General features: G+C 49.0%; 1 protein-coding gene across 2 annotated transcripts in view; it reads left to right on the top strand.

Annotated features, from left to right (window-relative positions):
* Positions 1 to 1,003: 1,003 nt before the first annotated feature.
* Positions 1,004 to 15,120, top strand: part of Mmd2 (monocyte to macrophage differentiation associated 2) — a 39,850-nt gene continuing 25,733 nt past the window's right edge. For both annotated transcript variants that reach the window (XM_040751278.1, XM_040751276.1), the window contains exon 1: positions 1,004 to 1,257. In XM_040751278.1, coding sequence (XP_040607212.1) covers positions 1,208 to 1,257 — 50 coding nt within the window. In that variant the 5' untranslated portion in view covers positions 1,004 to 1,207. The remainder of the gene's footprint in view (positions 1,258 to 15,120) is intronic.

Below are 15,120 nucleotides of genomic sequence, written 5' to 3'. Positions count from 1 at the left end.
AACCTAAGGAATATAATTCCTCACAAACATGCTCAGAGGTTGTGTCTTTGGTGACCTCAGATCCCGTCAAGTGGAAATCAGTAGCTATCATAAACATCAAAGATCATCTTTCCTCCAGCAGCTCCCTCAGTGCTGTTCAAAATCTCCACAGACAGATTGTGTCCCTGAGTCCTCCAAACAAGGTCCCCTAAAGCAGAACGCTGAATCTGGGGCTGGTGAGCTGGCTCAGCTGGTAAAGGTGCTTGTCACCCAGCCTGAGGACCTGAGTTTTCATCCCAGGTTGTACATGGTGTAAGAACAAAACCAACTCCTGCAAGTTGTCTTCTGACCTCCACAAGCATGATAAATATAAATGTAGGAGGCTGGCGAGATGGCCCAGAGGTTACAAAGTGCTTGCTGCTGGTCCAGAGGGTTGGAGTTTGACTCCCAGCACCACTTTACAAAACTCCAGTAACTCCAGGCCCAGGGGATACCACACTTCGGACTTCCAGGCACCTGCACTGCACATACATGTACACATACACACATGGATTCAAAATTAAATAAACGTGTAAAAATCTAAAAATAATAATAAAAAGAAAGCTGGAGTTTGAAGATGTGAGGATGGACTTGGGGGTGAAGATCCGAGACATGCTGGAATGTCCTCATCTTGGGGCGGGTCGTTGGGGGAGCAGACGATTCCTAGAGTCACAGAGTCCTGGGGAGTAGTGAGGAATCAGTATTGGCAGGCTTCTCAGAGGTGCACAAGAGCCAGCAACAAGTAGACCGAGGATGCCACCTGGTTCGGTCCCCAAGCGTCCCCTGTGGCTTGTAGAGCTGCCTGGCTGACAAGAGGTGACAGAGGCGGTTCAGTTTAGACCAAGCTGTCTTCTGCTGGCTGGAAAAGCGATGGGGTGGAGGGGACACGGGTAGACGCCAACAGGAGGAGAGGACCTCCCAGCCGCGCGATTGGCAGAGTGCGACTGAGTCGTCCCCCCACCCCCCCATATCCCGCCCCCGCCCCGCCCCCGCCACCATCTGCTCAGGATTTGCTATCCCGAGACTCCTAGCTCGGGGGCTCGGGGCTCCGGAGGCAGCCGATCAGCTCTGCTCAGGGCTCTGGAGCTGCCCAAGGATCCGACACCCTTCCAACCTGCTGCGCCTCCCGCAGCGGCTCCCTGCGTTCCCGCGTCCCAGCCCCGGGCCGGGCGCTGATGGAATCGCGGCGATGTTCACTCTGGCCAGGTTGCTGGATTTCCAGAAAACAAAATACGCAAGGTGAGCAGCAGAGCTGAGGGGTGGTAGACAAGGGTCAGGGCCTTGAGGCCCCTCTTTCCTGCCTGGGGAACTGGGCTTGATGCACAGACCCCATTGCCTGGGCTTAGAACAACCCGGGAACCAGGCAGCATCGCCTTCATAATGGAGTGGAAATTGTCATCCCGCATTTGAGCGCAGCGCAGCGGATTCTCCGCGTTTCCTTTCTCGCTTGGGCGAGGCGCTTCATGGGTCCAGAGCACAGTTTCTCTATTTGCGACCCGGTGAAAGGCGAGAGTCCCCACCATTAGGGACCACGGGAGGATTAAATGAGATGATCCTTAGAAAGCACTTTGGGATGCCAGCAGGGCAGGGGAACTGCTCAATCCCTGTGGGGCTCCGTGGGTAACATTTAAAAAGGGTTTTGCACGCACCGGCTGCCCACTCTCAATGCAAGGCAGACGAATAGATAGGTCTCTTTTCAAGTGGAGAAACTGAGGTCCAGAACTCAGGAGGAACTGACTGTGTAACCAAGTCCTCGCTGAGCCCTGGTTTCTTTTTTCTGTTTTGTTTTGTTTGAGACAGGTCTTACTATGGTAGCCCTGGCTGGCCTGAAATCCTCTTTGTAGACCAGGGTGTTCTTTGACTTCGTAGAAATCTGTCTGGCTCTGGAGCGCTGGTCATTCTTTATAAATTTTTTTCTGAGACAGTCTTGCTGTGTACCCCAGGCTGGCCTTGGTCTAATTGTATAGCCTAGGCTGGCCTTGAATTTAGTTATCCAGTCTCAGCATCCTGAATGCTGGAATTAGGGCTGGGTGTCCCTGCACCTCACGAGAGTTTATTTATTTAACACTTTGTATACATGATTTCAGGATATAGTTCTTCTGAACACATCATTTGTGAGGTATTTTGCTTTTTTTTTAAATCTGAAATCTTCAATATCTGGTGTACATTTTGGTTTGATTTGATTGCCTTGTGTGTGGGTTTGTGTGCCACAGCGCACGTGTGTAGGCCAGGCAACATTGTGGAATTGGTTCTTTCCTTCCAACTTTATGTGAGTTTCAAGGGTTGCACTCAGGTCTCCGGGCTTCCGTGGCCAGCTCTTTGAACTGCTGAGCCATCTTGTCATGCCGTCCATGGCTTTTTTTTTTCTTTAAGAAAGTGTCTCGTTCTGTAGCCCAGGCTTCCCTGAACCCACCATGTGGCCCAGGTCAGTCTGGCACAGGTGGCAATCCTTCTGCAAGTGTGTGCCAGCACGCCTGCCCAATGTGGAGATGATCACTCTGTGGCGGTTGGAGAGGTCGGCCTTTGAGAAGGTACTGGGTCTTAAGAAATAAAACTCTTTCACTGGAGTGAGTGCCCGCTCTCAGACACTGGATTCGCTCTCCCCGGAGCTGGTTGTTGCAAAGCAAGGCTGCTTCCTCCAGCAGGCTTGCCCGTTCTGCACACACCTGCAGATTTAGCCCCCTTGAGCTGAGGCCAGCAAACGGACTTGGGAGTTCCAGTCTCGGGAGCCTCTCTGTCTGCCTCTCTGTCTGTATCCTAAGCCGGCCTCTAACTCACAGCTGAGGATGGCCTCAAATTCTCCATCCTCTGAGTGCCGGCTTAGGTGCCACCATGCCCAGTTTATGCATTGCTGGGGAGGAAACCAGTGTCTCATGAATGGTAAACATACTAAGCGACTCCCCTAGCCCAAGAACCTCTAATTCTTTGAGCTAGCCTGTCTCGGGTATTCTGGTAAAGCAACAGAAAACAGACCTAGAGGCTGAGAAGAGAGCTCACCTGATGAAGGCACTCAAGATTAAGGGCCTGAGTCTGAACCCCAACACTCAAGATAGAAAGTCAGATGTGGCGACGCCCTTGAAATCCCTGTGTCAGGGAGGTAGAGACAAGTGAATCCCTGGAACTTATCCAACCTCGTCTACTCAGCTGGCCCTAGGTCCCAGTGAGAGGCCCCTGTCTCAAAAACAAGTGAGTGGCTCCGGAGGAAGGACTGACCCTCTGGCCTCTGCATGCAAGTGCACACATGTGTATAAACTACCCTCCAAGAACATGCATACACGCCCCCCAAAGATAATGGACAGACTTAGATAAAATTGGGGAAGGCACGCCGGGTGTTTCTTAATTCTACCAAAGTTATCTGCTTTCTTTCTTTCTTTCTTTCTTTCTTTCTTTCTTTCTTCCTTTTATTTTTTGAGACAGGGTCTTTCTGTGCAACAATACTAGCTGTCCTGGAACCCACTTTGTAGACCAGACTGGCCTCTGCCTCCCAAGTGCTGGGATTAAGGGTGTGTGCCATCACTGCCTGGCCTTTCTTTCTTTTTGTATTGGATGTCTGGAGATGCTAGGAAAAGAAGTTTTGTGTTCTTTTAGTTATTTTATTATTATAGTTTTTTATTACATTTACGTATGTGGGTGTGCCATGGCATTCACGTGGAGGCCATAGAATAACATGAGATGTCTGTTCTTCCACCATGGGGGTTACAGGGTTAAACTCAGATCATCAGACTTGGCAACGGCACCTTTACCCACTGGGCCATCTTGATGGCCCCTGCTTTGGAGTTCCAAGTGTCTAATGGTGAAGACAGACAAAGCTTCATTTCTTTGGTGATTTTTCAGTTTTATGGTCTGTATAGATGATAAAACCTGTTTTTCATTTGTTATACAATTTTTAATTTGTCACACAGTAGGACGCTTCCTGAAACATAGTTCTTGTTTTTTTTTGGGGGGGGTGGGGGTTGTTGTTGTTTGAGATAGGGTTTCTCTATGTAGCTTTGTAAACCAGGCTGGCCTTGAACTCATAGAGATCTGCCTGCCTCTGCCTCCCGAGTGCTAGAATTAAAGGCATGCGCCACCACAGCCCAGCTTTCTTGTTTTTATTTTTGCTTTTTATTTTCTGAGACAAGGTCTCTGTATGCAGTCCGCTGGTCTTGGGCTTACAGAGATCTGCCTGCTTCTGTCCCCTAGTGCTGGGATGAGGGTCTTGGCACCACCATGCCCTGAGGTGAGCACATTTGTTCTTCCTGTTGCCAACAAGATCTTCTCCCTTTAAATCTTCTTACACTTGGGTCAGGGGTATCTTTGGAGATGTTTACAGAACATCACGTGGCCACACGGCTGGGGCTCCTGCAGCAATGCAGCTTCCTGTTGTCTGTCTCAGTTCAGCCATGGCCATGGGAGGCTGCAGGTCTCCGCTTCTCCTGCTGACGGAAACCAGCGATGGGGTGTGGCATCTTGTTCACATCTTCTTTAAGTTCCAAGCTTACTGGGTTGCAGACATGCGTGTGTGCACATGTGTTTGTTAAGCACAGGAAAGACGTTGTGTCTAGCCTTTGAGAATCCATTCTTAGCCATAGCTTCCAGGGATACTCCATTATGGCATGGAAGGCACCGAGGCAGGGGCTTGAGCAATCAGTCCCCTTTCTCCTGAGTTTGACCCATAGGACCCACGTGATGGAAGAACTGATTCCTTCCCTTTGCTCTCTGACCTCCCCACAGGCATAGTGGCATACATGCACCCCTCGTCTCCACCCCACAAATAAATGTAATAATAAGAACCCAACTCACCAACAAGTCAGTTTGACTTGCCATTTTCCTTGTTTGTAATAATTACTTGCAGATTCAGAGGCTGAGGGAGGAGAATTGTGAGTTTAAGGTTGCCTGAACTCAGTCATGAGTCCTTGTGTAAAAGCAAAGCAAAGACAACAAGAAACCCCAAACAACAACTTATTTCCAGCCGTGACTTAACACATGTCTGAAAGTCCATATCATGGTTTCATGATGATTTGTTTCATTGTCTTCCACTTTGGGATATTTGGAAATTTCCACTCCTGAGACTGCAGCTGGGCACATTTGTGCAGCGGTGTTCAGGGGGATTGTTCTTCTATGGCCTGTATTACCCATTGTTGGCTCTGGGCATGAGCAGGCAGGCCATGTGTATCCCAACTTCCAGGTCATATCCGCCTGCAGCCCAGTGTGCAGTGACCAGGTCAAATGGCCCCACAGTGGAGTTCTTGAACAGGACTTGGAATTCCTCCTAAGGCCACACAGACAAAGATAGGGTTCCAGCTTGTCCCACAGAGGAGCCCATGTTTTAACTCTGTCCTTACTGTGTTGTTCTGCCTGGCAGTGGGGCTGCTAGATGAGGTTGGTAGCCTCTTTGCACCCTGTTCAGGCCTCCTTGGTGTCCTCAAAGAAGCTAAGATATGGATGGGGTGAGGGCATGTGGTGGAGGACTTGCCTAGCACGCATGAAGCCTTGGGTTTCATCCACAGCATGGCATACAAAAAGTTTTGTGGCTCATACTGAAAATCCAAGGACTTGATAGGTGGAGAATGCTAGAATTGTGGCGCTGTGGAAAGCTGTGAGTTCTAGAAATAGGTTTTGGCTGAGAGATGATTGGTGAGACATCTTCTGTGGTGTCTGATATGAAGACAGGTATTGCCAAGTGCTGGTTATGCTTTCTTGTGTGTGTTCTTATTGAACTGGCTGTTGAGTGTAGGAGCCTTGCACTTGCTAGGCAAACACTCTATATATCTTCAGCCTCTTTTGTTTTCTTTCATTTTGTGGGACAGACCACAGCCCTTGTTTATGGCTGCATGATCACCTTTCTGGTTTGTGCATTCCTGGGGCCAGGAGTGGTGACCAAGATGCATGTATGCACATCACAACTGTGAAGGTCAGAGGACAACCTCTGGTGTTGACCCTCAAGAGCCCTCTACTTTTTGTTTGAGACAGGGTCTCTATGGGTCTGAAACTTTGCCATGTAGACCAGGTTAGTCTTCAAACCTCCAGGGGTCCAGTTGTCTCTGCATCTCATCTCATTGTCCCAGGCTGACTTTTTATGTGGGTTCTGGGGATCTGAACCTAAGTCCTCACACTTGTGAGGCAAGCCCTTCACTGACTGAGCCGTCCCTCCAGCTCTTTTTGACCTGGAGTTTGAGACAAGGCCTACCTAAGTTGCCCAGGCTGACCCAAAACTCTTTCTGTAGTCCAGGTGGGCCTTAAACATTCAGCCCTTCTGCCTCAGCCCCTATCGTGGCTGGAGGGACAGATCCGAGCTCCTGGTCTCCCAGGGTTGGCTGTTTATGCCATCATTATTTATGATTGGTTCATTTTCAGAGGGGTTTTGACGTAGTTTGTAAAAAGTTACCCTGTCGAGGTCAGTGGGGCTGTCTGAGAAGTTCTTTGTTCTTATTAGGTCTGTGGGGCTTTGGCTGGTTCCTCTGTGTATGGAGGGTGGCTAACGGGAGGTGGAGGTCGTTTGCTTGCTCTCCCATGTTATGGCAGATGGCTCTGCACAGGGTCTCTCTCGGGATCTGGATGAGAGGCACTCTATTCATCACTTGTCAACTTCACCCCATCTAATCTTGCTAGCCAGCCTGCTGCTGGGCACATTGCTTTCCTCCCTCCCTCCCTCCCTCCCTCCCTCCCTCCCTCCCTCCCTCCCTCCCTCCCTCCCTCCCTCCCTCTCTCTCTCTCTCTCTCTGTGCGTGTGTGTGCACGCACACGTGTGTGTATACTTGCTTGCGTGTATATGTGGACACACGTGTACCACGGCTCACATGTGCAGGCCAGACGACAACATTAGGTGTTGGATCATTGACTTTAGCCTTCTTTGAGACAGGATCTCATTTACCACTGAGAACACTAGCTGCTCCCAGGCTTCTGTGAAGTCCCCTGTCTTGGTCTCCAGTCCTGTCTTGCTGTAGGATTGCTGGTATTAGAGATATGGACTGCTGCATCCAGCTTTAGCTGGATTCTAGGGATCTGAGCTCAGGTCCTCATGTTTGCAAGGTAGGTGCTTTACCCACTGAGCAATCTTCCCAGCCTTGGTATATTTTTGAAATCCTCCATTTGGTTTGCCTAAGCTGCTGCTTCGATTTTCTGCTTCCCTCACACATCCCACCCACGCCAACCAACAACAATGGCAGTGCCGACCATAGGGAATAGTCCCCATAGAAGAGCATGTGCGCCTCCCAACCCCGTTTCCCACGAGACACAGGGGTCAGAATTAGGTCTGGAGCTGCCCTTGCTACCCATGCTTGGGTGGGACTTAGTGAGGCTCTCAGAACATGCAATCTGCAGCTTCATTAATTTAAACTGTCCGGCATCTCCTGCTATCTCTTGCATTCATTCACTGCCTGGCATCTGCAGGTCCCCTCCTGCATTCATTCACTCTTCTACTGGCCAGACATTTGTAGGGCGCAGCAAGTATATACAAATGGGAACCCACATACGGTATGCCCTGGTATTTTGTTTTATTCTTTTGAGACAGCATGTAGCCCAGGCTGACCTGGATATCTCCATCTACTTACTTGAGCCTCCAGAGTAGCTGGGATGACAGCTCTGCACTACCATGGCCTGCTAATTAGCCTTTTCCCCCTTGATGTCACTGTGCCAAAATTATTCTGTTTATATACAGTTTCTCTAAAATTCAGTTGTTAACAGTCCCAACCTGAAGCTCTGCTGTCACATAAAGTAACATGGGCCACCTGTGGCTACTTTATTTTAAATAGAAATCATTGAATTCACTAAAATGAGCAAGGCTGTGCCTCAGCTACCTTGGCCACATTTCCAGGGCACAGGATGCTTGTGACTGTGTGGATTCTATTTTGCATAGCAGAGATCTGGAACATTCTAGTTTTTGCAGACACTTCTCTTGGAGAGCAAGGCCCTACAGCATTAAAGTGTACAATGTGAAGCTCATTGTGGTAGTTTGCACCTGGGCACCTGCGGCAGGAGGACTGCCCATTGGAGGTCAGCTTGGGCTACACGTTGAGGGAAGGGATGGCCTCCTGCCTATTAGACAAATACTCTACCAATGAGCTCTATTTTTAAGTCAGTGTCAAAACTATTTAAATAAAGATGATTTGTTTTTCTTTGATAATGGGATTGGATCTTAGGAAATGAAACAGCTCTACCTAGAGTTCTGTGTCTTTTTAGTTGCTGGTGTGAAGAGAGGGGGAGTGATTCTCTGGTACTATGTTAGATAGGAAGTGCTCTATGAATACTACATCAGTCAGACTCCGTGTGAGCTCCTTTTGGAAGCGCCTCAGGCTGAGAGAGCAAGAGGAGCAGGGTCTCCATCCTCGGGACTCCTGGAACAGGACACCGACCTAGGCAGGAGTCTGGGCTGCTCGTGGCACCAGGATAAGTCTGTCACAGAAGTTAGCCCGTCTTCTTTTCAGTGGTGTGTGTCTATGTGCATGTGTTTGTTTGTATGCAGGTGTCTGTGTGTGTGTGTGTGAGAGAGAGAGAGAGAGAGAGAGAGAGAGAGAGAGAGAAAGAGATGTGTGTGTGTGTGTGAGAGAGAGAGAGAGAGAAAGAGATGTGTGTGTGTGTGTGTGTGAGAGAGAGAGAGAGAGAGAGAGAGAGAGAGAGAGAGAGAGAGAGAGAGAGAGAGAGAGCGCTGAGGTCAATGCTTGTCCTCCTCAGTTACTCTCCACTTTGATTTTTGAGAAGGGTCTCTCACTGAACTTGGGGCTCTCTGATTTTGCTACACTGACTGACCAGGGAGTCCCAGGACCTGCCTGTTACTTCCTCCCCGTTTGGGATTACAGGCACATGTAGCTTCAGACAGCCTTTTCTGTGATGGCTAGGGATTCAAACTCAGGTCCTCATGCTTGCACAACCAACAACTTTCCCACTGAGCCATTACCTTGCTCCTCACCCCAAATGGGCCATCTTACCAATTTCAAAAAGTGTGTGTGAGAGAGAGAGGAGAGAGAGGGGGGAGGAAGAGGGGAGGGAGAGAGGGGGAGAGAGAGAAAGGGGAGGGAGAGAGAGAGAGAGCAGATGATTCTCTCTACAGTGTCTTTATTTTCTGTCACTGAGTATACAGGTTATCTGGCCCCCACAGACTACTTGACAGTCCTCCTGTCTCTTCTCACTGCAGGAGTGCTGGGATTATATATTTGCACCACCACAAAAAAAATTTTTGAGGGCAGATTCCAGGGATCAAACTCAGGTGATCAGGCTTACTCAGCAGGCACCTTTACCCTCTGAATTATCTCACCGGCTCTACCTTAATCATTTTTAACCACACAATTCAGTGGCATCAAGTACATTCACATTGTGCTACCACCTGCTTCCAGAACTTTTTATCTTCCCTGACATGAAACTCTGTAGTCATTAAATGCTAAGTCTCATGCCGGGCGGTGGTTGCGCACACCTTTAATCCCAGCACTTGGGAGGCAGAGGCAGGCGGATCTCTGTGAGTTCGAGACCAGCTTGGTCTACAAGGGCTAGTTCCAGAATACCTTCAAAGCCACAGAGAAACCCTGTCTTGAAATCCCCCCCCAAAAAGCTGTCTCCATTTCTCAGCCTCTAACTCCCATCATTCTCTTTCCATCTCCTCTCCACCCCATCTTTTTTCTTTACAATTTTTTATTGAAATTTTTAGTTCTTGTTTTTTATTAATTTATTTTTTACATTCCAATCCCAGTTCCCCCTCCCTCCTCTCTTTCTGCTTCCCCCACGCCCCCCACCTCCCACCTGCTCCTCAGAGAGGGTAAGGCCTCCCCTAGGAAGTCTACTAGGTCTGTCCCATCATCTCGTTGAGGCAGGACCAAGGCACCTCTCCACCCCCCACACCCCTGTGTCTAGGTTGGGCAAGGCATCTCTCCACATAGAATGGGCTCCACTAGGTCAGTTTGTGCATCAGAGTTAGCTCTTGGACCCATTGCCAGTGGCCTCATATACATCTCACCATAGGAACACTGGGGTTACAGACGTGTGCATCACTCATACATCTCACCATAGGAACACTGGGGTTACAGACGTGTGCATCACTCATATACATCTCACCATAGGAACGCTGGGGTTACAGACGTGTGCATCACTCATATACATCTCACCATAGGAACGCTGGGTTACAGACGTTTACATCACTCATATACATCTCACCATAGGAACGCTGGGCTTACAGACGTGTGCATCACTGTGTCCAGCTTGGAGTCAGTCTTTATGTGAGTGCTAGGGATCCGAACTCAGTCCTCACGCTTGCACAGCAAGTGCTTTCCCCACTGAGCCACCTCCCCAGCCCTCCTTGATCTGTTTATAACAGCAACTCCCAAACCTTAGCACAGACCCCAAAACCTAAAGACTGGGTCCCATAGACTGTGCCCGTTTTGGTTGTTGATCTCAAGTAGCTGGTTCGTAAATTATGGCACATGTGGCTACAGATTTGTGGCTCCTAGAACAGGGGGCCACTTTTACTCATATTCAGTGTGTGTGTGTGTGTGTGTGTGTGTGTGTGTGTGTGTGTGTGTGGTGTAGGGTGTACATAAGTGCCCTGGCCTTCATATGGAGGTCAAAGGACGATTTTCAAGAATCAGTTCTTCCACCTGTAGGATCCAGGGATCAAACTCAGGTTGTCAGGTTTGGCAGCAAGTGCCTTTATCCACTGAACCATCTTGCTGGCCCACATTAATATTTTACCATTTCTTGTAATGGTGTACAGATGAACAGTCTGGATGGGTTCCCAAGCTGAGGGGCCGCTACCCCTGTGGAGTCAAGGTAGCCCTTTTCTGTCCGCCGTATCTTAGATAGATCCTAAGCCCAAACTGCCATGTTCCTAGGCTGAGGGTCAGACCTCTGCAGCCTTGGGACTCTGTCAGAGGACAAATTCCACTAGGCACCATGGGGCCAGAGGGCAGATGGGGCGATCAGGGCCTGTGATTATGCAGTCTGGATGTTAATAATTACCACTAATTACAGCTTCAGTTGACATCTGTAGCTAGTGTTGGTGCAAGAAAGGAAGGGGAGAGAGGTTGCATCACATTGTGAGCTGTCTGACCTGAAGGAACAGCATTAAGGAGATACTCATGGGAGGCTGCAGAGGCGGGGCAGTGCTTACTGCTCTTACAAAGGACCTGAGCTCAGTTTCCAGCATCCTCACAAGGCCACCAATAATTCCAGCTCTGGGTGATCTGATACCCTCTTCTATATTCTGGGGACACCTTCACTCATGTCCATTTGCACCCCAATATATATATATATATAATAATGATGATGATGAAGTTCATGGGGCTAGTGAGATGACTTAGCAGGCAAACGCATTTGCTGCCAAGCCTAATGATCCAGGTTCAATTCCTGGTATCCACATGGTGGAAAGAAATAGCCAACTCCTGCAAGTTGTCCTCTGACTTCTGCACACATGCCAAGACACACATGTAGCCCCTACATAAATAAGCAAGTAAATAGACATAATAAAAATTTTAGAGCTAGGTGGTGGCAGAGGGAGGCAGATCTCTGTGTTGGAAGCCAGCCTGGTCCACAGAGTGAGTTCCAGGGTAGTCAGAGCTACACAGAGAGACCCTGTCTCTCAAAAAACCAAATACAAATGGATATAAATAAAAAAAGGCACATTCATGGGGCTGGGAAATGATTTGTTGGAAAAGTGACTGCTGTGCACGACAGCCCGACTTCAGATCCCCAGCAACCACATAAAAGCCAGGCGTGACACGTGTCTGTAGCTACCACACTGGGGTGGGAATAGAAGCAGGGACAGGAGGCTTCTGGGAGCTTGCTGGCCAGCCAGTCTAGCTGAGACAGAGAGCTGCAGGTTCAGGGAGTGACCCGGCCTCGAGGAATAAGGAGACATGTGACGCCAGCCTCTAAGCTCCACAGCACACATGAGTGAGCACCGTATGTAAACACGTATGCATGCACACACCACACATTTGGACAGGTTACAGTCCACCACTGAAGGTTGCCAAGGCAAGAGCTCAAGGCAAGAGCCGGAAAGTGGAGGCGGTGCAGGACACTGCTTCTGGCTTGCTTCCAGGCTCATGCCAGCTTCCTTCCTTACACAATCCATTCCCCCCCTTCCCAGGGGTGGCATTGCCCACAGGGAGCTCCTCCCCCATCAACTCGCAGCTCAGAAAATGCCTCACAGGCATGGCCACGGGCCAGTCTGATGAAGGTAGTTCCAGCGGCCTCTGCCTCCTGAGTGCTGAGATGAAAGGTGTGCACCACCAAGCCCAGTTAAAATGTATGACTTTTCATTTCGTGTGTGAGTCCACATGAGTGCAACATCTGCAGAAGCAAGAAGGCTGCTGGGTCCCCTGGAGCTGGAGTTACAGGCAGTCACGAGCCACTCAATGTGGGTGTTGGGAATGGAACTCAGGTTCTCTGGAAGAGCAGTCAGTGCTCCTCACCATGGAGCACTCTCTCTAGCCCCTCTTTGTGACCATCCTCCTGCCTCTGCCTTCTGAGGGCGGCACTTCAGGCACGAGCCATCTCTGTATCTCACGTGTGTGTGACGTCTGCAGTTGCTGAGTGTGCCCCACGTGGCTGTATCTCAGCATACAAGAAGTGGAGGCAGGAAGGTGATGTTTGTCAGATCAGTCTGGGCTGTATAGCAAGAACCGGAACCCAGGTCAACCGACCCAAAGGAAGACAGAATAAAGCAGTCGCCCCACAGTGCCTGTGAGCCAGCAGGCTCTGTTCTGAGTGCTGGACCAGACAAGACCCACTTCTAAGCCAGGCTGGTCTTGGCTTTTTGTTTTTTTGAGATGGGTCATTTGGCATCATGTGTTTAGACAGAATATCATATGGCTGGAGCATGTGGAGGGGAGCTATTTGCAGGAAGTAGAGAGAGAGAGAGACAGGAAGTGACCAGGAATAATATACTCTGAAGGACCCACTCCCAGTGACCTACTTTTCCCAGCTAGATCCCACCTCCAAAACTGTCCATCATCTCTCAGAATAGCAGGCCATCTGGAGACAACACATTCAACACATGAGCCTGTGGGGACAAATCATATTCAATTCATAATGGAGTTTGTATAATGCAATATTATCTTTAAATTGTCTCAGGCTGTTTGGGCAGCTATTCCAAAATGCAAAAGACTGAACAGTTAACGAACATCTGTTTGTAGAGTTTCTTCCCTGGGGAAATGTGAGCAGTGCCCACCCCCTCATAAGGTCCCAGTGACAAGCCAAAGCATGATCCCATGAGTTCTCTCTGGAGAAATTAATGAGATTATTGGGCTTGCTTACAGTACACGGGTGAAGTTACTTACAGGAATGTGGGGTACCCCAAATCACCCACACCGGACAGTCTTCGCCAGTATGGATGGTGGCTTTTCCTTGGCTGCACAGATCGGGTCCCTTCAGTTAACCTCCCAGCCGGTGTGCCTTAGCATCTCTGGGACACAGAAGTCACTTGTAATTAGAAAGGATGGCATACACACGGCTGTGAGGGGCAGCTGAAAGCTCAGGCAAGTGTCCAGTGACCCTTAGATGAGGGGACATCAACCAGTGGGCCCAATCGTGATGGACTGGTGCAAGCGACACAGACCATCTGATGAAGGTGGTGGCTGTTCAAAAGAAATTCAGGTCACCTGCAATATCAGCTCTCGGGATGTGGACACAGGCGTTTGTGTCATGAGGTGGATCGGGAATTAAAGGCCACCCTGGGTTACATAGGTTCAAAGTTAACTTGGGCTATGTTGGACCCTGTCTCAATCACCAAAGTGAAAATCAGCAACAATCAGGATCAATCAGAAATTCCCTCGAAGTGCCAGGAACTTTGAATTTGAGATCAAACTCCCACCATGGTCTGTGTTCTCCAGATTTCCAGTGTTCAAATGTCCCTTGCGTAGTACCAAGAGGGCTGAGGAGAACTCTGCTATCCTCTGAATTCCATTGATGAGGTTCACCCTCCTGAACTCATTTTCTCAGAAGCGTTCCTCCTGATGCCATCATATCCGGCTTGTACCATATGAATTTGGCAAATGGGCACATACATTCAGTCCATGATGCTGGGGCTCACCAAATTTTACCATCTTAACCAAAGGCCATCTCACCAGTTGTCTCTTCTAGGAGGCTTGCTTGGACCCAGGATCTTGTCTACAAGCAGGCATTGTTCACCCACTGGCATCTCTTTGCTTGGAACTCCTCCTCAACGCCCCTCCCTGTAGTCCTGCAGGGTACTGGGGAACACTCAAGCTAATTGCTTTGTAGGCACTCTCCTCATTTAGAATCATAGGATAGTTTCTCTGGATTCCAACAAGACTGTTCTCTCTCTCTCTCTCTCTCTCTCTCTCTCTCTCTCTCTCTCTCTCTCTCTGTGTGTGTGTGTGTGTGTGTGTGTGTATTAATGTGAACATGAGTGTACACCAGCCTGAGGCCAATGTTTTGTGTCTTCTTCAGTTGCTCTCCACCTTGTTTTTGAGGCAGGGTCTCTCACTGAACTTGGAGAGCACTGATTTGGCTGGACTGACTGGCCAGCAAGCTTCAGGGATCCTCCTGTCTCTATGTCCCTTCCCCCCAACTGAGCTAGGGTTACAGATATGCCCTGCCACACTAAGTTTTCACATGGGTGTTGGGGTATTTAAATTCAGATAGTCATGCTTGTGTGGCAAGCACTTACCAGCCACGCCGCCTTTCTAGTCCATCTTTTTCAGACAGAGACTCATGAGGCCCAGGCTGCTTTTCTGGTTCTCAATGTAGTTAAGTCTGACCTTGAACTCTGATCCTCCTGTCCTCATTTCCTGAGTTCTGGGATTATAGGTATGTACTACTACAGTCATCTATCTATCTAATCTATCCATCCATCCATCCATCCATCCATCCATCCATCCATCCATCCATCCATCTATCTATCTATCTATCTATCTATCTATCTATCTATCTATCTATCTATCATCTACCTGATCTCCTGAATTCTGGGTTTGCCCAGTGAAGCTGTCCTTGAACTTCCACTATAGCTATCTGCATGCCATGCCTGGGTTTACTGTTTGTTATGTAGCAAACCCTCTATTTAGCTGAGAATGACTGCTGATTCTTCTGCCTTGGTCTCCAGAGGATTGAGATGACAGGCGGGCATCATGACACTCAACGTCTTACTTTTAATGAATTCATATTTAATTAGCTCTG

This window comes from Mesocricetus auratus, unplaced genomic scaffold (genome assembly GCF_017639785.1).
Source record: "Mesocricetus auratus isolate SY011 unplaced genomic scaffold, BCM_Maur_2.0 Super-Scaffold_100008, whole genome shotgun sequence".
NCBI lineage: Eukaryota > Metazoa > Chordata > Mammalia > Rodentia > Cricetidae > Mesocricetus > Mesocricetus auratus.
Note: the sequence above shows the minus strand (reverse complement) of the source record. Positions and strands in the feature narration are given on the sequence as shown.